The sequence below is a fragment of the Salvelinus fontinalis genome, chromosome 14, assembly GCF_029448725.1.
Source record: "Salvelinus fontinalis isolate EN_2023a chromosome 14, ASM2944872v1, whole genome shotgun sequence".
NCBI classification, from domain to species: domain Eukaryota; kingdom Metazoa; phylum Chordata; class Actinopteri; order Salmoniformes; family Salmonidae; genus Salvelinus; species Salvelinus fontinalis.
In genome coordinates, this window is record NC_074678.1 from 40,758,662 (window position 1) to 40,784,394 (window position 25,733).

Below are 25,733 nucleotides of genomic sequence, written 5' to 3' on the forward strand. Positions count from 1 at the left end.
CGATCATAGACTGCTGCTGGAAAAACTATTGTGTGATGGCTTTACACCCCCTGCTATATTGTGGAAAAGGAGTTACCGGTCCAACAGAACAGAGGGTGTTCTTTATTTTTATTTGTTTATTTAACTAGGCAAGTCAGTTAAGAACAAATTCTTATTTACAATGATGGCCTACCCCAGCCAAACCGTCCCCTAACCTGAACGACGCTGTGTGCCGCCCTATGGGGCTCCTGTTCATGGCCGGTTGTGATACAGTCCATCGAACCCGGGTCTGTAGTGATGCCTCCAGCACTGCGACGAAGTGCTTTAGTCCGCTGCACCACTCAGGATCCATTTAATGGCAGCCTCTCCAACGTAATCCAGGTAGAATCAGGAATTCCACAGGGCAGCTGTCGAAGCCCCTTACTTTTTAAAATCTTTACTAATCACATGCCACTGGCTTTGAGTAAAGCCAGTGTGTCTATGTATGCAGATGACTCAACATTATACTCATCACCTACTACAGCGAATGAAATAACTACTACACTTCACAAAAAACTGCAGTTAGTTTCAGAATGGGTGGCAAGGAATAAGTTAGTCATAAATAGTCACAAACTAAAATCATTGTATTTGGGACAAATCATTCACTAAACCCTAAATCTTGTAATGATTAATGTGTCTGTCTGTCCCGAGCTCACTGGCAGGGGAAACTCTGAGGGCCCAGAATATTTCATACAATGTTGCAAGGTTTGCAAGCACGATTGGGCTGGACCAAGATAATAGTTGCTACAATGTGACAGGCCATGTGTAGCCAATGTGATTAATCAGGATATTTTCTACCTGCAGCCTTCAATGTTTTTATTTGTTGGCTTTATGTAGGCTATTTTTACATATTGGCAATGGCAATTGTCACATCTGCTCCTGCTCCTCTCCTCCAGCGTACGAAGTTGCCAGAGTACTAACCACCTGTCCTGGGATTCATCATTACACACACCTGGCACTCATCATTATGTGCACCATTATGATTCACACATGGACTCCATGTCACTCTCCCATGTTCACTCACCAGTTGGTATTGTTCTTGTGTATCGGCATACTGCCTTATGTTAGTGTCGTTTTACAATTTCGACCAATCGATTGGTGAAAGAACAGACTACTCAGGACATCGGGACATGGTACAGATATGCATCTGTTGGTCATGGATACCTTAAACAAAAAAGGTAATGGTGTGGATCAGAAAAACAGTCAATATCTGGTATGACCACCATTTGCCTCATGCAGCGCGACACTTCTCCTTCAGATAGAGTTGATCAGGCTGTTGATTGTGGCCCGTGGAATGTTGTCCCACTCCTCTTCTATGGCTGTGCGATGTTGCTGGATATTGGCAGGAACTGGAACACGCTGTTGTACATGTCAATCCAGAGCATTCCAAACATGCTCAATGGGTGACATGTGTGGTGAGTACCCAGGTCATGGTTGAACTGGGACATTTTCAGCTCCCAGGAATTGTGTACAGATCCTTGCGAAATGGGGCTGTGCATTATCATGCTGAAACATGAGGTGATGGCTGGTGGATGAATGACACGACAATGGGCCTCAGGATCTCGTCACGGTATCTCTGTGCATTCAAATTGCCATCGATAAAATGCAATTGTGTTCGTTGTCCGTAGCTTATGCTTGCCCATACCATTACCCCATTGCTGCCAATGGCAACATTGACATCAGCAAACTGCTCGCCCACACAACACCATACACGTGGTCTGTGGTGGTGAGGCTGGTTGGACGTACTACCAAATTCTCTAAAATGAAGTTGGAGGCGGCTTATGGTAGAGAAATTAACATGAAATTATTTGGCAACAGCTCTGGTGGGCATTTCTGCAGTCAGCATGCCAATTGCACACTTGAGACATCTGTGGCATTGTGTTGTGTGACAAAACTACACATTTTAGAGTTGTCTTTTATTGTCCCCAGCACAAGGTGTACCTGTGTAAGGATCATTATGTTTAATAAGCTTCTTGATATGCCACACCTTTCAGGTGGATGGATTATCTTGGAAAATGAGAAATGCTCACTAACAGGGATGTAAACAAAATTGTGCAGGAAATTTGAGAGAAATAAGCTATTTGTGCATTTGGAAAATATATACATGTTGTGTAAAGGTAAAATGGCGCCGGAAGAAATGGCAGCAGTTTTACGGGCGCCCAACCAATTGTTCTATTATATGGGTTTTTTTGCGTTATTTGCAACTTTTTTTGTACATAACGTTTCTGCAACTGTATCTTATGGCAAAAATAGCTTCTGGATATCAGGACAGCGATCACTCACCTCGGATTAGACAAAGATTCTTTTCAACAACAAACAAGACTCACATGATATTCTCCAAACGCCCGGCAGGGACAACATCCCAGTTATTCGCAAGAAGAAGCGACGCAGGTACAGAGGACGAATAGCCGGATGCCTCGTCAGGACCCGCAGAAGGCGAGTAGGAAAGCTGCCGTTACCGCCAATATTACTCACCAACGTGCAATCATTGGACAATAAATTAGATGAGGTACGATCACGAATATCCTACCAACGGGATATCAAAAACTGTAATATCCTATGTCTCACGTAATCGTGGCTAAATGACGACATGGATATTCAGCTAACGGGATATACGCTGCACCGGCAGGATAGAACAGCACGCTCCGGTAAGACAAGGGGGGGGGGGGGGGGGGGGGGGGCGGTCTGTGCATATTTGTAAACAACAGCTGGTGCACGAAATCTAAGGAAGTCTCTAGATTTTGCTCGCCTGAAGTAGAGTATATTGTGATAAATTGCAGGCCACACTACTTGCCTAGAGAGTTCTCAGCTATACTTTTCGTGGATGTTTATTTACCACCACAAACAGATGCTGGCACTAAGACCAGCTGTAAGACCAGCTGTCAGCTGTATAAGGAAATAAGCAAACAGGAAACCACTCACCCAGAGGCGGCGCTCCTAGTAGCCGGAGACTTTAATGCAGGGAAACTTAAATCAGTTCTACCAAATCTCTATCAACATGTTAAATGTGCAACCAGAGGGAAAAAAAATTCTAGATCACCTGTACTCCACACATAGAGACGCGCACAAATCTCTCCCTCACCCTCCATTTGGTAAATCCGACCACAACTCTATCCCCCTGATTCCTGCTTACAAGCAAAAATTAAAGCAGGAAGCACCAACGACTTTGTCAGGACCCGGTGCGAGAAACAGTCACTAATAATCAGCAGAACCCAGAAGATGAGGCAGACACAGCAGTACTAAAGATGGTGGTTTAATAAAAGAACAAGATCTTCAGGCAAAGAATATATATCCACAATGTCCAAAATAAAGCCAAAAGGCAAAAAATGGATATCTTCCAAAATACAAAGAAAATCCACAAAGTGGTAAGAACAGCAAGGGAAAAAACAAACCTCAAAAGACTAATCCAAAAAACACAAGAACAAAACCAGAGAACCTCTGGAAAATCCAACAAGAGAAAATATATGTTCATAACAAGAATTGGGCTGGGTGCTAACATACAAACACTGAGCAAAGAACTGAAGAACACACAGGGTTTAAATACTAACAAGGGAACGACATACAGGTGCAAACAATAATTAGAGCAAGGAAAAAACAAAAGGTTCAAAAAAGGTGCAATGGGGACATCTAGTGACCAAAACCAGAACAGTCCTGGCCAAAACCTGACAGACTTGGTCTATAAAAAAGTGGTCAGATGAAGCAGATGCTAAACTACAGGACTGTTTTGCTATCACAGACTGGAACATGTTCCGGGATTCCTCCGATGACATTGAGGAATACACCACATCAGTCACTGGCTTTATCAATAAGTGCATCGAGGACGACGTCCCCACAGTGACTGTAGGTACATACCTCAACCAGAAGCCATGGATTACAGGCACCATTCGCACTGAGCTAAAGGGTAGAGCTGCCGCTTTCAAGGTGCGGGACTCTAACCCGGAAGCTTATAAGAAATCCCGCTATGCCCTGCGACGAACGAATCAAACAGGCAAAGCGTCAATACAGGGCTAAGATTGAATCATACTACACCGGCTCTGACGCTCGTCGGATGTGGCAGGGCTTGCAAACTATTACAGACTACAAAGGGAAGGACAGCCACAAGCTGCCCAGTGACACGAGCCTACCAGATGAGCTAAATCACTTATATGCTCGATTCAAGGCAAGCAACACTGAGGCATGCATGAGAGCATCAGCTGTTCCGGACGACTGTATGATCACGCTCTCCGTAGCCGACGTGAGTAAGACCTTTAAACAGGTCAACATACACAAGGCCGCGGGGCCAGACGGATTACCAGGACGTGTGCTCCGGGCATGTACTGACTAACTGGCAGGTGTCTTCACTAACATTTTCAACATGTCCCTGATTGAGTCTGTAATACCAACATGTTTCAAGCAGACCACCATAGTCCCTGTGCCCAAGAACACAAAGGAAACCTGCCTAAATGACTACAGTCCCTGTGCCCAAGGAAGCGAAGGTAATCTGCCTAAATGATTACCGCCCCGTAGCACTCACGTCCGTAGCCATGAAGTGCTTTGAAAGGCTGGTAATGGCTCACATCAACACCATCATCCCATCATCATCATCATTTTTTTTATTTTACCACCAGAGGGCAGTGTCGCTATTCTGGACTCCAATAGTCTTGCTACTTGGCAGCTCCTGAACACTGTACCTGCTAGCAGTGCTTAGCCTTTTTTTACTGGCGAAAGAAAATAAAAAATAACTGACGAATTACGTAATTATTTTGAGTTTCATTACTCACGCAACATTCTTCCCTTCAAGCAATGTCCGTTAAAGAAGTTTAACCACCTCGTCGCCACTGTAATATTTGTGTTGTGGAGAAATAACAAGGCAGGAGACGGGAGTACAGTCAGTTTTCGTTTAGTCAAAACCTCTCGTGCTCTACAGTTTCCCGGGCACACTAGTGCGCATGTGCATTTCCTATTAGGTGTAGTAACATACTCTGTCGTAATACATCACTGCTTAGTAACAGCATAGTAACTAATATAAACAGATGTAGATCCCAGATACTACACTCTTGAACAGGTAACCAAATGGTTACCCAGACTATTTGCATTGTGTGCCCCCCCAACCTCTCTTTTACGCTGCTGCTACTCTCTGTTTATCATATATGCATAGTCACTTTAACTATACATTCATGCACATACTACCTCAATTGGCTCGACCAACCAGTGCTCCCGCACATTGGCTAACCGGGCTATCTGCATTGTGTCCCACCACCCACCAACCCCTCTTTTTACGCTACTGCTACTCTCCGTTCATCATATATGCATAGTCACTTTAACCATACCTACATGTACATACTACCTCAATAAGTCTGACTAACCGGTGTCTGTATATAGCCTTGCTACTGTTATTTTCAAATGTAATTTTACTGTTTTATTTCTTTACTTACCTACACACATACACACACACCTTTTTTCGCACTATTGGTTAGAGCCTGTAAGTAAGCGTTTCACTGTAAGGTCTACACCTGTTGTATGCGGCGCACGTGACAAATAAACTTTGATTTGATTTGTTTATATTTTTGTACAGTATAGTAGCTGTATCAACTTTCACATATAGCTAACTAACATTAGTTGTAAAGAAGATATGATACCCAAATCACATAAAAGGAAGCAATTGATATTCACTAGTTATTGTTTTATGCTTCATGGTGTAATGGAGTATGAATGACCTGTCTTGTAGTAGCCAGAAAATATGAAACTTTGCTATAGTTTTAGCTATGCTTTATGGTTCAATGGATCCAGTATGAATGACCAGTCTTGCTGCCACATTATATGAAAAGGCTCATTGTACAACTATCTCCTTGTTGGTCAGCTGTGTCATGACGGAGGCTACCTGGTGACCCCAGATGAGTTGGACCAGACCTTGTATGAGTTTAAAAGTCAGTTCGAGGACAAACCCAACGAGGGTCGCCCACAACGGCAGACCCCACCGTGCTGGTAGTACATAACGATGACCCCACGGACCAGATGTTTGTTTTCTTTCCTGGTAATGTTATTGACCATGTAGCCACAACATTGGGAGTCGCCCAATGTAGGCCTTAATATTAACCAAGCAAATTAAATATGATTCGGCACCTGTCAGTTTGCTTTAGTCCTGTTATTGTTATAACAATATTGAATTCCTTCATTTTCACCCATGCAGAGGAGCCTAAAGTTGGTATCAAGACCGTCAAGATGTACTGCCAGTGGATGCAGGAGGAGAACATCACACGTGCCTGCACTGTAGCTCAGATGGGAATGACACCTTCCACTAAGCAGGTGAGGTTTTCAAATGAACAACTTTGATGTACATCTATGTACATTTAAAACCTCTTGATGCACGGATCTCGCTAGCAGTATCAAAATCGACAACATCCGGTGAAGCTGGAGCGCGCCAAATTCAAGTTACAAAATTGTAATATTAAACATTCATGAACATACAAGTGTCCTACATCATTTAAAAGCTTAACTTCTTGTTAATCCAACCGCGTTATCAGATTTCAAAAAGGCTTTACGGCGAAAGCATACCATGTGATTATCTGAGGACAGCGCCCCACACCAAAATACTTTTCTCAACCAGCACAGGAGTCACAAAATTAACAAATAGCGATAAAATAAATCACTTACCTTTGAAGATCTTCCTCTGTTTGCAATCCCAAGGGTCCTGATTTTTCAAAAAACAGGCCTGAAACCCTTTCTAAAGACTGTTGACATCTAGTGGATGCCATATGAACTGCAATCTGGGAGCTATTTATTTGTATATCCATGGACAAGCATTGAAATGGACTGTGACCTCAGAAAAACATTTTATGGATGGAATTTTCTTGGGTTTTCACCTGCCATATCAGTTCTGTTATACTCACAGACATTATTGTAACAGTTTTGGAAACTTCAGAGTGCCGTGCAGGGGGTGGTTCCTCCTGCAGGCAGAGGAGGGTCGTTAAGTGATTGGAGCCACCTGGGCTCAGGGTATAAAACTGCTTACTAATCACCTCTCCCTCTACTTGCTCTCTCTCTCTCTCTGCTCCTCCAGGTATGCTCATGATTTGTTTGTTCCTTTTTAGTTTTGCATAGTTTTCACTCAGTCATGTTCACACACACATATTCATGCACCCATGCACTTTACATACACCTTACATTATGATACATCCACACCTCATTCCTATTTCTTAGTTTAAGTTAATAGTTTGTTTAATAATAAAGAACACTTTTGAATTGGCCTATACCTGTTGTTCGTGTCCCCTCATTTTTGTCACAGGCTATGAGCCGGCTTGTGACAAATGCTACCAATTATTTGCATATCCTAGCTTCTGTGCCTGAGTAACAGGCAGTTTATTTTGGGCATGTCATTCATCCGAACTTCCGAACACTGCCCCCTAGCCCTAAGAGGATTTATTAAAGGCTATTTTTTCATATCATATTTGAGTCTCTAGTTGACATGGCCCCCAAGTACATCCTGGAACAGTTTCTACAGCAGGATCTTCTAATAAACATCATTGAGCATCAGATAAGCAGATGGAAAAATTCAGATTTTTGTTGATATGATATGCTATAGTCATAAAACAATATCACAGTAATCTAATATGATTGTCTTGCTTTTCTTCCGTTTGTTGCAGCTAGTTTCTGAACATATAGTCATGACAAAAGAGGAACTGTCTGAATTGCTGTTACTACAGTATCCTTTCACAGCATGGAATGCAAACTGATATCTGGATGGAGTATAAATCCTCTATTGTATGGACTGTATTAACATGCATAGCCACCCCAAATTATCAAACTTTTACATTTTATTTGTAATTATTCACTTCGATAAATTACAAATTGGTGATATTTTTTCATATTAATCTAATACTGGATCGCGTTATATAGATAGTTGTGTGTTGGGATTCCTTCACCGGTCTCTCAGTAAACTGAAGGAAAGCCAGTAGGCTCCAACAAGGAGACCCTGTGGCCCGGTACTTTGGATTGAAAAGAGGCCAGGTACAAATCAATCTCATTGACCTATTGCCTAAAATGCGGTTAAAGAGATTCTCTGTTATTTTTAAAATTTTTATTTAAAAATGTTAACCCCTTTTTTCTCCCCAATTTCATGGTATCCAATTGGTAGTAGTTACAGTCTTGTCTCATCGCTGCAACTCCCATATGGACAAAGGTCGAGAGCTATGCGTCCTCCAAAACACAACCCAACCAAGCCGCACTGCTTCTTGACACAATGCACATCCAACCTGGAAGCTAGTGCGCGATGCACCAATGTGTCTGAGGAAACACTGTACACCTGGCGACCTGGTCAGTGTGCACTGCACCCAGCCCACCACAGGAGTCCCTAGTGCGCAATGAGACCTGGATATCCCTGCCGGCCAAACCTTCCCCAAACCGAACGACGTTGGGACAATTGTGCACCGCCGCATGGTCCTCACGTTCACGGCCAGCTGCGACAGAGCCTGGGCTCAAACCCAGAATCTCTGGTGGCACAGCTGGTGCTGTGATGCAGTGCCTTAGACCACTGCGCCACCCGGGAGGCCCCATTCTCTGTTCGTTTTGTATACTTTTTAGCCAGTAGTTCTGAAAGTAGCACTCACCAGCCAAAAGTAGTCCCTGAAAATTGTATACTATGTCACGTACAGTGCCTTCAGAAAGTATTTATATGCCTTGACTTATTCCACATTTTGTTGTTACAGCTTGAATTCAGAATGGATTAAATATATTTTTTCTCAACCATCTACACACAACAGCCATGATGTCTTTGTGAGACGCAGAGTAGGTGAACGGATGATCTCTGCATGTATGGTTCCCACCGTGAAGCATGGAGGTGGTGTGATGGTGCTTTGCTGGTGACACTGTCTGGGATATATTTTTAATTCAAGGCACACTTAACCAGCATGGCTACCACAGCATTCTGCAGCGATACGCCATCCCATCTGGTTTGCGCTTAGTGGGACTATCATTTGTTTTTCAACAGGACAATAACCCAAAACACACCTCCAGGCAGTGTAAGGGCTATTTGACCAAGAAGGACAGTGATGGGCCTCCACAATGACCCGACCTCAACCCAATTGAGATGGTGTGGGATGAGTTGGATCGTAGAGTGATGGAAAAGTAGCCTACAAGTGCTCAGCATATGTGGGAACTCCTTCAAGACTGTTGGAAAAGCATTCCAAGTGAAGCTGGTTGAGAGAATGCCAAGAGTGTACAAAGCTGTCATCAAGGCAAAGGGTGGCTACTTTTGAAGAATCTCAAATATAAAATACATTTTGATTTGTTTTAACACTTTTTTGGTTATTACATGATTCCATAAGTGTTATTTCATAGCGTTGATGTCTTCACTATTATTCTACAATGTAGAAAATCGTAAAAATATAGTAAAACCCTTGAATAAATAAGTGTGTCCAAACTTTTGCCTGGTACTGTAAGTATTCACACCTCGAGTCAATACGTTGTAGAAGCACCTTTGGCTGCGATTACTGCTGTGAGTCTTCCTGGGTAAGTTTCTAAGAGCTTTCCACACCTGGATTGTGCAACATTTGCCCATTCTTTTCAAAATTCACTCAATTGGTTGTTGATCATTGCTACAACCATTTTCAGGTCTTGCCAAGTAGATTTAAGTCAAAACTGCAACTCGGCCACTCAGGAACATTCACTGTCTTCTTGGTAAGCAACTTGTGTAGATTTGGCCTTGTGTTTTAAGCTATTGTCTTGCTGGAAGGTGAATTTGTCTCCCAGTGTCTGATGGAGAGCAGATTGAACCAGGTTTTCCTCTAGGATTTTGCCTGTACTTAGCTCCATTCCATTTCTTTTTTATACTGAAACCATCTCCAGTTCTTAACGATTACAAGCATACCCATAACATGATGCAGACACCATTATGTTTGAATGTAGAGTGGTACTCAGTAATGTTTTGTATTTTCCCCAAACATAACACTTTGTATTCAGGTCAAAAAGTTTATAGCTTTGCCACCTTTTTTGCAGTATTACTTTAGTGCCTTGTTGCAAACAGGATGCATGTTTTGGAATATTTTTATTCTGTGCAGGCTTCCTTTTCACTCTGTCAATTAGGTTAGTATTGTGGAGTATCTACAATATTGTTGATCCATCCTCAGTATTCTCCTATCGCAGCCATTAAACTCTGTAACTGTTTCAAAGTCACCATTGTGAAATCCCTGAGCGGTTTCCTTCCTCTCCAGCAACTGAGTTAGGCAGGATGCCTGTATCTTTGTAGTAACGATGAATTGATACACCATCCATAGTTTAATTAATACCTTAACATGCTCAAAGGGATATTCATTGTCTGGTTTTTACATTTTTACCCATCTACCAATAGGTGCCCTTCTTTGCGAGGCAATGGATAACCTCCCTGGTCTTGGTGGTTGAATCTGTGTTTGAAATTCACTGGTCAACTGAGGGACCTTACAGATAATTGCATGTGTGGGGTTTGAATACTTAGAGTCATACTTGGCGCAGCACAGCTTCCAGAAAGACTCTTTCAAACTAGGGATTTTGTGGCTAATTGGGGTTAGACAGTAATTCCGCTCATATATTATGCATGTCTATAAACTACCCATTGGTACATCCAGCCCAAAGCGTGAGGTTAGAAAAAGCCTTAGTAGTCGCCGTAGCATGTCTTTAACATTTTTATCGGTCATGACGTTAAGTGTTTTACCTGGGCTCTTAACTCTTTGCTGTGACAGGTCAGACCCAGTGAGACTGCTGGGTGATATATCACCCAGAGGCTGGTCCAGTGAGGATTTCAATGTGAGTGTGAATATCTTGATTGCACTGTTAGGGCTGTTTCCTAACCAGTTTCTCTGTATTGTTAATCATTTCTTATGACTACAATACATTGTTTATTCAGATGTATGGGGATTTTAGTACATTTGAGAAAGTTCCCTCTGATTCTACTCTTGTTCCTTTAGCTACACTGCACTGTTTGTAAAGAGCAGGTGAGCCACCACTGAGCCAATACGACTGTTTACTCATGGATTATTCTACAGCTGGCCTCACATTTCTTTGGATAAAGTGAGGGATTTTTTTTGTTAGTACAGGTTTGTAATTTTGTACAACAAATCTTGAAACAGACATCGTTGGAACAATACACGAATGGAAGTTGTTCACATTGATTGTGTCATTTCACATCACAATTGTTGTTAGGCTTATATAAAGGGGAACACAGTTAATAGATAACCTCAACTGGTGGAGTGCAAAGCAAGTTTTAAAACTAGCAAGTAGAAATATAAACCATGGGTGCCATTGGGTTGAAGGTGTTAATCTAATGACCTTAGCAAGGTAAATTAACTGTAAAAAGTAAATGTCCACATACCTTTTTGCTGAAGTGAGCCATCTACTGTAGTGTGTACTGTAGTGTGGGCAGCTCGGACTGAGCTAGGCAAAGGGCTTGAACAAAATTCAAATGTTGTGGGTAATGTTTACGTTAATGGCCTTACAGGACTATTATTAAAACATTTGCCTAACCAGTGACCGTTTCCTGATTACTAAACCAGCCTTCATTCTTTGTTTAGTGGGGGGGGGGGGGGGGGTTTCGGTATGAGATGGACATTGGTCAACTGGTTTGGTTAACTTTCTGGTTCCTTCTTCCCTTTTTTAATGCCATTCTCTCATTGAACAGTGATACCGCAATCACACTTAATACTGTAGTTGGTTAGTGCCCATAAGCCTCGTTTACAACTTATGCTAACATGTGAGTTTCATGATCTGAGCAATATGTTCCAATAACTATCTGATCAAGGTTTGTCACGTCTACACATTGTATAAGAATGTCTCTTATCCGTCCACTGTGTCTGCATTGTGATCAGATTAGCTGGTGTCTCGCTGTATGCAAATTATTTGACAGATATCATTTCAAAATAATATTAATTTATTTTATGACAATTACTGCCTTAAGTTAATGCTGCTACCACTCAGTGGAGTTGAGGCCGGTATAATGATTTAAATGGTTTGACCATTCAGATCTGTTTACACTTGATTGATATCCAGACCAGTGGAGGCTGGTGGTAGGGGCTATAAGACAGGCTCATTGTAATGGCTGGAATAGAATCAATGGAACGGTATCAAACATATGGAAACCTCATGTTTGACTTGGTTCCATTAATGTCAGTCCAGTCATTACAATGAGCCCGTCCTATAGCCCCTACCACCAGCCTTGACTGATCCAGACACAATACGTGCCTGACTACCTCAGGTGGTGGTCAGGAAGATCGGATCACATTGTCTTAATCATCTACACCTGTTCTTAAAATGTGCCCAATCAGAATGTGGATAAGATCAGGAAAAGGGTTAGCGCCAGGTATTAACGGGGCTATAGTTTCAATGAAAGAGCTACAAGGATAAGGCATAACATTTATAATAGCATACTCTTTATTACAAAACATTGACAAAAAGTGATTCAACCGATAATGACAAATCCATCCAACGTAAGGCAAAATGATACAATTTATAAAAACACAAAATGTAAAAATGCATTTTTTTTTCAATTTTAGTGCTGAAATAAAACCAGCAGCACTTTAAATACCTGGAATAATTATCTTAGAAATGCATCGCACACACAAATCACACATACAAGACAAAGATCCCTCACTACTGGACATTATTCAAGCTTTAAAGGGCAACGTCCCTAAAGAAATATTTGAAATACAAACTGGCACAGCGATAATCTAGAAGGTATTTACTTTCCAAATTATTAAGTCACAGCTGGTTAGAACTATAATGAATGATGGCAGAAAACAGCTATAACTAAGTGTCTATGAGGGATATGTCATGTAGTATATTCAATGCTGACATGCTAATACCAAAGCTAAAACCAGGATCCATCCTCTTGAAGTACATATAAAACTTTAACTTCATACATCATGCAATTCCAGTAAAGACTTTCAGTGAGGTTGACACATTGCACAGGTCGTGTTTACACAAACTCTGGCTCCCTGTCCCTCGGCACCAAACTGAGATTCGCTCCACACATGGCCCAGAACATAGTTGTTGGACTGATTCATGTTGAGCTCAGCCAGGGAGATGCTCAGCTCTTGCTCAGACACCTCCAGGTCCGGGGGCTCGCTGTCTGGGGGCTCAGGGGGGTCGTGGTCCGAGGCATCGAGACCAGGACTCTCCTGGTCTGGATCCGGGTCGGTCTGGGGTACAGACTGGCTGGAGAGTTCCAGACTATCCCTGCAGTTCAGTTGGTCATCCTCTGTGCTGACCTCACTCTCCTGTTTGACCAGGCAGTGTGGGCGGTGTGTGGACCCCCTTCCAGTCTCATCCAGCTCTGAGTCAGAGTCCGCAATCTGCTCACTGGAGCTCAGGGAACCTGGAAAACTGCCTGCATGGAGAAAAAGAAGGGCTGTAATGAAGTGGCACTGGTCACCTGGATAAATACAAGTTATAAAGATGTAACTCAAATCAAAGGCAAAAGTGTAGTAATTCTTCTTCAAATCCATCTAAACACCTCTTACCACAGCCCTCCTCCATCTTGTCAGAGTCTGTTCTGCTCTGTTCCTCTTTGGCTTCCTGTTCCTCTCCTTCAGCTACCACGGCACTGCTGCTCTCATCAACATCCACACTGACACTCTGCACCAGCAGTGGGAGACAAACATGAGTTAAAACAGGGAACTTGAGTTCAAACCTTCCAACTCTGGTATTAGTTGAGCTATTGGGTGTGGCTGAAATGAAAGCATATACATTCTTCCTGTATGTTACAAATATTATTAATGTCACGCAGACACACAAAAACACACCTGTTGGATGGAGATGGAGGATGGGCGACTGCTGGTGCTAGAGGATTTGGACTGGAAGATGACTGTGTAGAAGACGATGAGAGTCTCTATGATGCGGGCCTGGTGGGGGTAGTCCACTAGAGAGGACAGGGACACTGTGGCCCCTGTGGGCCGGGGCCTTATCAGAGAGGGGCCAAACACGATGCCCAGGTTACTGGGACTCATCTTATTGTCCTGCTCCAACTCCGCAATCCTGACGACAGAGATGGGGAAGAACGATGATATGACGGAGGTTAAAACAAGTAATTATGATCACAGTTGTGAATCCTCGTTTGTAATGATTTGTTTCAGGAAAAAAAAGTGAGTAAACAATGTAGTATGCCCTTCGGAGCTGCTCACCTGCGCAGATGGCGTACGATGTAGCGCAGCGTGGCTACGTTAGCCTTGGGCAGCTCTTTCACCAGCTCCCTAAGTCTATCCACCACGGCCAGGACCGCTGGGTCCGTATCTGGTCCTAGATCCACAAGCTCTGGCCCCTTCCCCGTCCCGGCCTCCCCTCCCTCAGTTTGCAGGCTCTCCTTGGCTAACCCCATGAGGCTGTTGTACAGGCGGAACGGCATGATGGGCTCCGGAAGCTGTAGAGGACAGAGCGGGAGAATTTTTTATCTTCGTTTGTAGCCATCTTATCCAAAGACAACCCATGATAAGCACAATCAAATATGGAGGCTGAAACAGCTACAAGGTACCTGTCGGAGGTAGAGCTTGAGGACGTTGCTGATGTCGTGGGGGGAACACTGCGAGAGCTCCACTAGTTCCTTGCCATTCTCAAAGGCCTGACACAGCTTCTCTACACGAGTCTTCACCCCATTTACTCTGTAGATACCCTGCAGAGAGAGATGGAGACCAATGGGGAAGAGGGGAAAATGTTTTGAGAGAAGGATAGAGAAGGAGAAAGAATATAATGCATTCATAGAGGCAACCATTACACTCCTTTCAAAAAACAGACCCTTCATCCCCCGTTCCCTCACCTTCATCTTCAGGGCTCGTCTCTCAATCTCGGAAATGCACTTAGTGATGATGAAGGGGATGCTGTCAGAGCTGCCGCTGGACACCTGGGAGAAGTCTCGGCCGAACAGCTGGAGTCTACCCTGCAGCTTCTTATGGCCACACTGGATGGCCAACGTCTCCAGACACCGCTTATGACATGCCAGGAAACACTGGTATAGAGGACAGGGGGGCATACAGTAGGTCAAGGGGTTAGAGGCCAGGATGATAACCAATGAAAGTCAGATGTCATTCACACAGCAAAACAGACGTAATCAGCTAATCGAGCAGCCAAAGTCTATTGCTTTCAAAGGTGACGAAGGAGATGGTCTTATCTCTCACCTCCTCACACTCTGCTCCCTGGAAGTACACGTAGCTGTCGCACTCCCGACACTTGGACGGGGTGCGGAGTTTACGCAGCCGATGAGTCTGGGCGGCTTTGGAGAGCCCAATGTTCCGGAAAGGTCCGGTTGGAACCGCAATCTCAGGCTCCATGCCATTTATGTCTGCAGATAAAGAATGATTGATAAATTGATAAATGCATGAATGATGTAATAATTGGCAAACAGAGAGGAGGTAGACCTCAGGTCTTACTTGGTGCTTCGAAGGAGGCCACGTTCCCGTCCTTCTCATCTAGATCCTCGTTGGACGACATGGTCCCCGTGGAGGAGGTGCGTGCCATTTTACTGATGTCACCTAAAACGTACAAAACAACACACACACACACACAGCTACAGTACTGCAGGAGATGGAGGGAGAAAGAGATAGAGAGACAGAGAGAGAGAGAGAATGCCTTACCTGAACTGGTGGTAGGAGATTCCAGGCCACCTTCCCCTTCTACACTGTCTGCATCACTCACTGTAGAACCCCACGATTTGTGGCCTTGTCCTGGGAAGGGGACACAAGGTTATCATGAACAGCACAAATATCTAATGTAGTTCTACATTGTTTTGTCTTGACTTAACGTCTTGCATGGTGAGACGGCACAAGACAGTACGAACCGCATCAATATCATACAAATTGACATACTCTTTCTGGCGTTTTCAGCGCTGAGGTCCTCCCCTGTCGTGGTCTCTCCGGTGCTGGGTTGACCCTCAGAGCTGCTCTGCTGGTCTGTGTTGAAGCTGTCATTAAGGGGTCGAGCTGGATGCCTGAATTAACAGATATAAAACATTATACTAATGTAAATCTATTACCTCTTATTTATTACTTGGTGTAAAGTGACCGAGTGCCCATAGACACCTAACAAAGCAAAAGCTTTTAATTATGCTTTGAGGCTAGGAGTGACTCACTGTGTGGAGGCTGCAGTGGCAGTGTAGGGCTCAAACTGGTAGGTGACCTCAGGCTCCTCAGTGAGCTGCAGGTCTCTGACATGGGCAGCGTACTGCTGTCCCGGGTCATACAGCTTACTGCTCTCACACAGAGTCTGGTAGTGTACCGGCAACACCACCGTCTGCATGTGCATTATCTGGTAGTACGAGATGGTGGCCTGGAAGGAAGGAGAGGAATGGTTTAGTCATGTGGTGGAGGAGAAGGTTTAGCTTACATTCCATCACAGGGAGTGCAAGGAGTGGAATGTAAGCTAAACCGACTGGCCACCAGGCGAAGGCGCGCTGAACAAATTGTCTGCGTGTCTGTGTACTGACCGAGCGCAGTGTCTGGTCACTCTGTTTGATGACCTCCTGCAGCAGTCGGAGCACATTGACCTTGACGTGTTCCAGCTCCTGCTGCTGGGTGGTGGCGTCTGCTATACATGTCCTGTAGGTGGCCTCTGCCTCTTCAGCCTGAACACACACACGGTGGTCAATTCTCAGCTAGGCTAATGGCATACATACTCAATGAAATATGGCCATAGGCTTTGACAACGACTTGCAGTCATTCAGCTTTTTAGCAGATTTCCCTGGAGAGGCGAGGGAGAGAAGAGACTAGGCGAGACATGTAGAGGAGAGATGGGGGGAGGTGAGATGAGTAGAAGAGTGGAGAGGAGAGAGAATGGAGGAAAAATAACATATGCAGTGATGGGGACCTTGTTGCGAGCATCTTCCTCCACTCGTAACTTTTTGCCCAGAGACTTGGTGGTAGAGCCTCCTCCATCCTCCTCTGCTGCTCTGCTAGCAGCTGCTTTGGCCTTGTCGTGCTCCTCACAGCGAGCCATGTAGGCATGCTTGGCCTTTCGCAGGTTAGACTCACATTCCATCTGGATCCCAAACACAGGTACACAGAATCAGTCTTTGGGCACAAATTGGGCAACATCTTGAGAGAGAAAACAAAGTTGTTTTTTTTAAAGATACTTTTTGTAGATTTATTGTCAAATCATTCTCAAAACGGTAAAACATGTATACCCGTAAACATCATGGCAATGTGAGAGAGATAATATAAATAGAGAGATAACACACTGCATAAATAGCACTAGCAAGGAACTGACCAGTTTCCTCTTGGCACGGTACCACTGTTCCTTGACCTCCTTGCGTTTCTTCTCATGCTCGTGTTTACGCTGCATCAGAGGCTGTAGGAAGGTCTGGTTGTGCAGTGTTGAGGTGGCCTGCTGCATCCCACTGCTCTGTTCCAAGTCCTGCTCCAGAGCCAGAGAGTAGATGGAGTAGAAGGGCATGTGGGGCTGAGAGATATGGGAGTGGTGAGAGGGGAAATAGCATTGTCATCACAGGAGCCTCTTGAATTGGATGTAATCATTTTGACGAGAGTGAATTAGGTATTCCTTTCCTTAACTCCTTCTACTATAAAATACAATATCACTAGGGCTTACATGTGTGATGCTGTGCTTGCTGGACTGGTACAGTCTTTGTAAGCCCTTGGCAAACTCCACCTCTGGATGGGGAAAGATACATGGGTGAATCAACAAATCAATAATAAGTTACATTCAGGTTATAAGAGTCAACCTAAATCTCCACTATTATGTGTAGGGAACTGTCTGCGGTGTCTGTCGACCCACCCAGTGAGGTCCTCTTCTCCACGTAGCTCATCAGGTCCTTCATGTATTTAGAGATGGTCTTGGCGTAGGCCAGAGCAGAGTCCACTCCCCCTTCACTACGCTGCAGCATGATGTCCACCTCCTCGGCCCGGCCAAAGTCCTGCAGGTCACCCCTCATCTGAGCTCCCTCTAGCCCCTGACCCGACACCCCGTACAGGTTCTCCATAGACTGGACACAGAGAGAAAGAGTTTCAGACCACTCAAGAATACTGAGAACAGTACCTTATTCTGTACTATATAGCAGAAATTCCAATTCGATTATTGAATTCAATCATGAAGTGAAGAACCTACGTTGAATTCTAATTTCAACAATCTTCAAGTTATGAAATGGGAATAGAATTGGAATGAGACTGTTTATATTTTAATTGAAATTGTTAAAACATTTGATCTTTGGAATTCAATATTTTTACATTTCCCAGTTATTGGAATGAATGCACTTAGTATAAAAACAATTAACTGCAGGATTTGTTTTAAATCATTTCAACATGTATTTCTATATTTCCAATACAGCGAGGATGTCTGAACAGTTCCACGATCAGCCTGAAAGCCTTAAAAAGGAATTTATTTGGAAATTGAATTCTTGGAAATGACCTAACATTGGAGTTGAGGGGAATTTAATTTTCTGAATTCAAAGACTGACCTTGAATTTGAATTAAATGGAATTTACAGGGAGAATTTGTGGAATTAACCCCAACCCTGCTATTTAGTATATTATAAACTGGGTGCTTCGAGTCTTGAATGCTGATTGGCTGTGTCTTGAATGCTGATCATGATATACCACGGGTATGACAAAACATGAATTTTTACTGCTCTAATTACGCTAGTAACCAGTTTATAATAGCAATAAGGCACATCAGGGTTTGGGGTATATGGCCAATATACCACAGCTAAGGGCTGTGTCTAGCCACTCTGCGTTGCACATAAGAGCAGCACTCAACTGTGGAATATTGACCATATACCACACCTCCTCGGACCTTATTGCTAAATTATTCGGTACACCGTGTTTACCAGAGCCAATACAAATAATGGTGGAACAGAGCAATTCCTAGTGGCATCTCAGGGATGGGCATGTACAATCGAATGATGGATATTAAATACTGCACATTTTAAAAACACTTGCTCCCTAATCCCCCCTTCCCCAAAACATGTGTAAATATTGGACTATAAATCTTGCCTTCCTGTTTTATACTTCTGCTAAAATATTTATTCTATTCTACTGAGCCATTTACTTTATGTTCATATTCTTATCTTTCATTATTTGTTGTTGCATTGTCGAGAAGGAACTATCCTGTAAGTATCCTGTACATATGACTAATAAAAACTTGAAACTTCCAATGAAAATAGGATTTGGCACATAGACTGTGGGCAATAATAACCCCAGTGTGTGTGTGCAGGCCTGTTGAATTCAGTGTGTCAGTATTGGAGCTGCATTGATGAATGAGATAGAAGGAACTGTGTTATGTGGAGTCTGAGGCGGCCTGTGTGTGTTGTTATAACAGGAGAGCGAGGGAGAGGAACAGGCAGAGATAAAGACACACTGTGTCACTGCCAGGAAGCTGGCCTTGCTGCCCACAAACATCCGCTCTGAGAGCCGACACCTCCTGCCACATGCACACCAAGAAAGCCAAATTAACCCCCACTCACCCTGCTCTTCTCTGTTGGCAGCAGGGACAGTAGGGTACTGCTGTCCACCTCCCCCATCAGCAGCTCTGACACACTGAGGAGGACAGAGACAGAGGCCATTACACCGACAGTACTTCCATCAGAGATGAAGAGAGAAGGACGTAAAATAAAAAGGGAAAATTTGTAGATGAAATAGGATATTATAGGTTAAAGCAATGTGAAGGGTACATTTCGGGTTCTTTCCCCTATCGGTGGTCATGGAAAGTAAAGGAAACAAGGAAAGGAGACAAGGAGAGAAAAAAAACATCAGGAAGTGGTTGATGCCAGGCTCTGTGCAATCGCACCGGCCATATAACTTCCTCTGTTTTCTTTGCCCTGTTGTGGTTGTATGTACTGTGCAGGGCCAGGAAGTGAACAAGCGTTCTTTTGAATTATGTATATTTCTATTTACAATGTTAAATAGACCTATGTACAATATATAGTGTACACATATCAGAGCATATGTTTTAGCTTGGCAATATGTGGCTGGGGGTTATAGCATTTCCTTCACATGACCCATTAATTTCGACAAGTGTGTCTGGGTCATCTAATATTTACAAAATATTTTTATCTGGACACTTCCTGTTTAACTGGAATTTTTCCTTATTGTAGACTACTACTTTTACCACTTCTAGTCTTAATCTTTACTTCACTACTCACTGTTAAGCACATGACCTCACGTGAACCCTTAAAGACATGGGTGGGGCTAAGGCTTAAGAGGGTGTGAACAATGCTGAATAGTTGTAGACAAAGGAGAGCTCTCCAGTAGGTATCAAAACATTCAAAGGCCATTTTCTCAAAAAGTGAGTTTACAAGTTCAAAGCAGAATTACTTTCCCATTGTTCTTCAAATGCAGTGTATGATATACCATTTTGTAGCACCGAGTCTCTACTTTTATCCAATGTAAAAAAAAATATAATAATTCAAATGTTGCAACATAAGACCTATTTGAGCCAGTTGGTCGCAAATTTTTTTTTTTTTTTGAGAGTGATATGTTTGTATCCTGACGACCATTATCACACCTACACATTGTATCCGAGGATGGAAGCATCTATTCTCTGTCTGTAGATAATCTGTTGAGACAACAGAGGCCAAATGGCTGCGTTTTGGTTTTGTGTCCTAGGTTACGGAAGAGAAGAAAACCACCACTACACTTCCTGTTTTCTACTGAGCCACATGCAAATGTGTCACTGTGTGAAGCTCCACTTCTCTATCGCACATGTGCACACACACGTACATTGTACTTCTACAGTTCTACTGCCGTCATACACCACCACCTCGACCTGCCCACTGAGGACACATGGTCATGTCCCATTACTCTGTACCAGAGAAGTGTTCTTGCATCGCAAGAAAAAAAAGTAAAAAGAAAAAGCATTGTGACGTACAGTGTCACCTTTGGTTAATTTCAGGATCCATGAAATACTGTTACAAGCTCATGACAATACATACTGAGAAACAGATGTACCAAATGCTTACCTGCTACTAAAAGCAACTGCAATGGTTTCAATGGCCTTCTCAAAGTCCTTCTTTTCTGTGTCATTACACGTCTCATAGTGAAATCCTGCAATCAAAATAATGAATGTTTTCATTCTAGGCCATTTCGGTCATTTTAACTCATTGACTTTGTGCTAAAAACATGGACTTTTTGACTCTAGGTAGTAGACCACTGATTGGTCCAGCCAGTAGTCTTACCTTTAACCTTAGATATGAGTTTGCCTGCAGCAGTAAGGGTCTCCACAGTGTTGAGGAGAGGGTAGGTGCTGATGACCTGTCGTAGGACCCTCAGGACCTCCCCCAGGCACTCATGGGCCAGAGGGCGACGGTTCTCCTGCTTGTCTACAGACAGAGAGAGCGAAAGAGACAGTCAGAGACACAGACAGGAGAGACATGGATCCTGTGCCATTCATAATACACAGCACTCCACTTGTCTACAGCCACACACAAAGAGGAATGAGCCTAACCTACCATTTTGTACATCTATCGAGTACTAGTTATAACCGGAAGTGATAGGGTTGGTGTTGGGGAGATAGAAGGCTGTGTCTGAGGTCTGTGACGGGGCTCACCGTCACAACACGGAATCCAAATAACACGAAGATCATCTTTATAGACAGACTATTAGGGTTGGTCACAGTATTAGAGGTCATTACAGGTTATTAGAGGTTGAGAGGGTGTGATTCATGACCAATGTCTGGACATCATGAATAGTAACATGGACGGCAGACAGATGGGTTGTAGGGACAGCTTTGATGTCAGCAATGACGTCTGCAGGCCACTTCCTCTTGTCTCTCACAGACAGCAGATCCTTTGGCTGGTAGAGCCATCCTTCCTCCTCTTTTCCCCTTTGGCCTCCATCTCAATGTCCATGTCTGTCAAAGTGGCTGGCCCATGGAATGGGACCAGGAGGCCATAGCGGGTGGACTAGTTAGAGGGCATGTCAGAAGGAGGATGGTAAAGGTTCCAAGACGCTTACTATAGAAACTGAAACTAGCTAAATGAACATGTTGTGGCATTATGTGACTCTGTGCATAGACTTGTGTCGATTTAGTTCCTGGATAATCTCGTATCAAATATATTTCAGTTTTAGATGGTTTGTCAGAATTTAACTCAGAGATAGGTTCATAACTTAAAAGGGAGCACATCATTTCAGATATTGACCATGTGATAGGATCAAACGGGGAGGTTCATCTCAGAACATTACAAGGATGGACTGGAAGCAGTCTTGTGGTATTGACAAGGTCACAGGTCAGACTAACGCAGTGGACTATGTGAGGAGGAAGTATGAAACGAGGTCGCTCTGCCATGCATCATAGCTTCCTGTTTAGATTAATACGACAGTCACATGGTGAGGGGGGTTACAATAAGTTAAGGTATAGACACCCTAACCATTCCATCGCTTTTAGAGCAAACAACCCATGTTCCAAAGTGAGACCATTTTTGTTGGCCTAACTCTCTCAAGTTGAAAATTGTTACATCACTTGTTGCACATCTTGTATTTTATTGCATCAATAAAATAAATTACACATTATCAGCCTGCCTCATGAAAATGGAAAAATCCTTTATCTGAGGTAACTGTCTGTTTTTGGGCCTAATTCCCTGAAGTCATTTTAGCAGAAAAACCGTTGGAAGAAAAGCCATTTTGCTTGAGTACAGACAGAAATTGCAGTAAACAGAAGACTGGTTTCCTGCTGGAGTGTGGTCGCTGTTACATCTCGAGCAAGAGAACTGGGTCGCTTGTGCAAAGCCAGCCAGCCCGCCTTTCCCCTCCCACACACAACACGTGGTGAACAGGAGGGGTGAGGAGGGGAACCAAAACAGCATTGTTCTGAGCGCATGCTAACATGTGGCGCATCAGGTAGGAGTAGTGGAGAATTTAGACATCCACAGAGAGAACAATAAGACTGGGAAACAATAGCAGATTGTCACGTTGCAGCCAAAAGCACTCCCAATAACAAAGGCATATCATAATAGTAATACATCTAGCAGGCTCTTTCATCCAAAGCGACTTACAGTCATGCGTGCATCCATTTTATATACGGGGGGTCCCGGAAATCGAACCCACTATCCTGGCACTGCAAGCTCCACATTCTACCATTGGACCGACAGAGGACCACTCAACCATGTGCACAATGAAATATCTGACGATAAGTTGTCCCATCTATAAGCTCGTATGCCTCTCTAACAGTCTTAGAGGAGCCAAATTAATATCAAGACTCCAGAGACTGAGCATAGAAGTTGGTTAACTGTATTTTGACTTTTACAATCTAAAGTGCTTTGAGCATTGGAGAAGCACCATGTTCAAACATGGCCTTTGTGTCCTCTACCTCTCTCAGAGCTAAACCTTAGCCAGACAAAGGAGAAGTGCACAAACCTATGTGAACCTACATCCACTCACCTTCCCCCAATACAACGTCCTTCAACTTCTCTACGGCCTCAGCAAAGCGGGCCACGTTACTTAACAGAGAGGGGATGTCCTCCACCTCGATGGCCATGCTCTCTGAGCTGTCTTGGGAGGTGGTGGGGGTGATAGCCCCCTTCCCCTGGCCCTTGGTGAACACCCATGAGTGGATAGGGAACCCCGCGGCGCTGGCATGACGGCTGAGGCTGGTGGGCCTCTTCATGGTGGCCCCTGGGGACGGGCAGCCCACCCCCACCAGCTTGCTGTGCTGGACACTTGGGGTGCCAGGGCAGGACACGGAGGAGTCCGATGGGGCACCGGGAATGGGGAAGAGGGTGGAGGAGGATGAGGTTGAGGAAGGGGTGGTGTCGATAGCATCACGACGAGGCTGCTCCTGGAGAATAGACAGCTGGGTAAGAGAGAGGAGGGGGAGAGGAGAGGGAGAAGGACTTGTGACATCTGTGGTAACGCAAAAACATCAGGACAATAATGTGACTGATATTCTTGGCCAGTGGTTGGCAGGCTGTTGTTGGTAAACAGACGAACAGAGACTTCAACAAGAGCCTGTGTTGTGTAACACTTCCTGACTCAGCTTCTTGCCACACCCTGAAACAGCGCTCCGAAAACAGAAACTCGGGCCACTTTAAGCAACATCAATTTGTACAGTTTGATGAGACATGACGGAAAAGTTATGAAATCAACCCATCAAGTGTCCCAACTTGTCCATGGACTACAACACACCTAACATAAACGCCAGAGTTGATTAAATAATAGCTAAATCAGAGTCTAGCTGTTACAAGTCGTGGATGCAGTGATGTAGTGTAGAGGCCTGAAACGTACACATCTTAAAGTCTAAACAGTATCAATGGCATGTGTACGGTGTGGTTATGAAAATAGTGACAGCTTCACACCCTGCCAGTAGGAGGCGCAACTAAGACAACTAGAGCAGACCTTGCATCATGTTATTCCAAGAACACCTTTTATGGTACTGCATTTTAAATTTGAAAGTGTAGCATACTGTATGAAGCAGAGACATGTTTTATAAACGGAAATAGGTATTTGAAGGACAGATAGTCTCAAAGCAGTGAGAATAATAACACTCATTCCTTCTCATGAGGAAAATGTATAAAACCTAGGTGGCTAACTTATTCAATTGGTGGTGTTTGACATACCTGTTTGAGCCAGACGTTGGGTCTATTGGGTTGTTTGTCCAATGTGTTCTTGGCTTTAGCCTCCTCTCTCTTAACTCTCTGGCCCGTGGAGTATGGGTTGTAACTATTCTTGCTACCACGTTTCAGCATGGTCTCTGTCCCTATTGTTTTAACATCATCTTTAGCAGGAGTCACTTTTTAAACTAGACTCATCTTGCAGGTGACGAACCAATACTGGCTTACTAACCCACAGTAATATTTTCCAATGAATGAGAAACTAAAAAAATGAGTCATTCTGCAGACAACGTTAGTGACTAACAGGTTTATTTTGAATTGACTAATCCAACTATTTTTAAGTATTCATCAACAACGTCCTCAGATATTCACCCAAATACCCCAATAGTATAACATCTCTCCCCCACTAGGCTACTTTAAATGAATTAAATGATAGGCTACTGCCCATATAAATCACCTAAAATGCTCACCTTTAGCCTTCAAAACACCCAACTAAACATGTCATTGCTGGTCCATAACCTATGATAAGTGAAGTCCATTTAATTGAAGTCAGGTCTAAACAATCTACTGAAGTTTGACATCTGTCATGCTGTCCCCCAACTCCCCTAGCTTCTCAGCAGCGGACAGACAGTATAGGAAATCTGTCTGAGTGACAGGAGGAAATCAGAGATGATGTGCTACTTACTGATGATGAGCTCTGTGGCCCGGGGCTTCCTGCTCGAGTCTTCTTCGAGATGGAAGGGGTTTTTATCAATTCCCTTTTCTTTCGGGAGAACATCTTCAATGTACCTTTGCCGTCCATCCCGACTTCTTTGAAATTCACACACAACCCCCCCACCCACCCCCCGATTCTCCACTTCTTTGGTGCTCTGCCAGTTTACAGGCGCTGCTGTTCCATCGGTCCCAAGCTTCAGCCACGCTTTCTGCTGCCTCGCTACCACACATTGAGCGTTGAAGCTCACTGACAGCTCACCACAAACAGTCAGTGCCGCCGCGACATCCGCTCCAGTGTTTTTTTTCTCAAGGGAAGAAAAGCGCATGTGATGTAATGCTCTCCATTTGATTGGGGCGCTAGAGGATTGCAATACAATGTCTATAAAACATTTTTACAGAACATTTCTATAGTAAACCAGTAGCGTACAACGTATTCGATGCCTCTAACAAGAGTTGAATAGCTCTAACACCGATTGAGAATACCTCACTATCCCCTACTGTCAGAAGGGTCTGGCAGCAGT

General features: G+C 43.8%; 1 protein-coding gene and 1 pseudogene across 1 annotated transcript; both read right to left on the reverse strand.

Annotated features, from left to right (window-relative positions):
- Positions 1-11,500, reverse strand: part of LOC129810854 (phospholipid hydroperoxide glutathione peroxidase-like) — a 33,848-nt pseudogene extending 22,348 nt beyond the window's left edge.
- An 870-nt stretch (positions 11,501-12,370) lies between these two features.
- On the reverse strand, positions 12,371-25,346 carry LOC129810855 (rho GTPase-activating protein 45-like). Its single transcript, XM_055861804.1, is given in 22 exon segments — positions 12,371-12,995; positions 12,997-13,348; positions 13,482-13,596; positions 13,764-13,995; positions 14,142-14,377; positions 14,489-14,626; positions 14,771-14,959; positions 15,129-15,292; positions 15,381-15,482; positions 15,585-15,674; positions 15,816-15,937; positions 16,079-16,275; positions 16,433-16,570; positions 16,813-16,983; positions 17,212-17,403; positions 17,551-17,612; positions 17,737-17,944; positions 19,420-19,492; positions 20,914-20,998; positions 21,130-21,273; positions 23,330-23,741; positions 25,184-25,346. Coding segments are annotated over 22 exon segments (3,597 nt in total). The 5' UTR covers positions 25,301-25,346; the 3' UTR covers positions 12,371-12,937.
- Between the last annotated feature and the right edge of the window lie 387 nt (positions 25,347-25,733).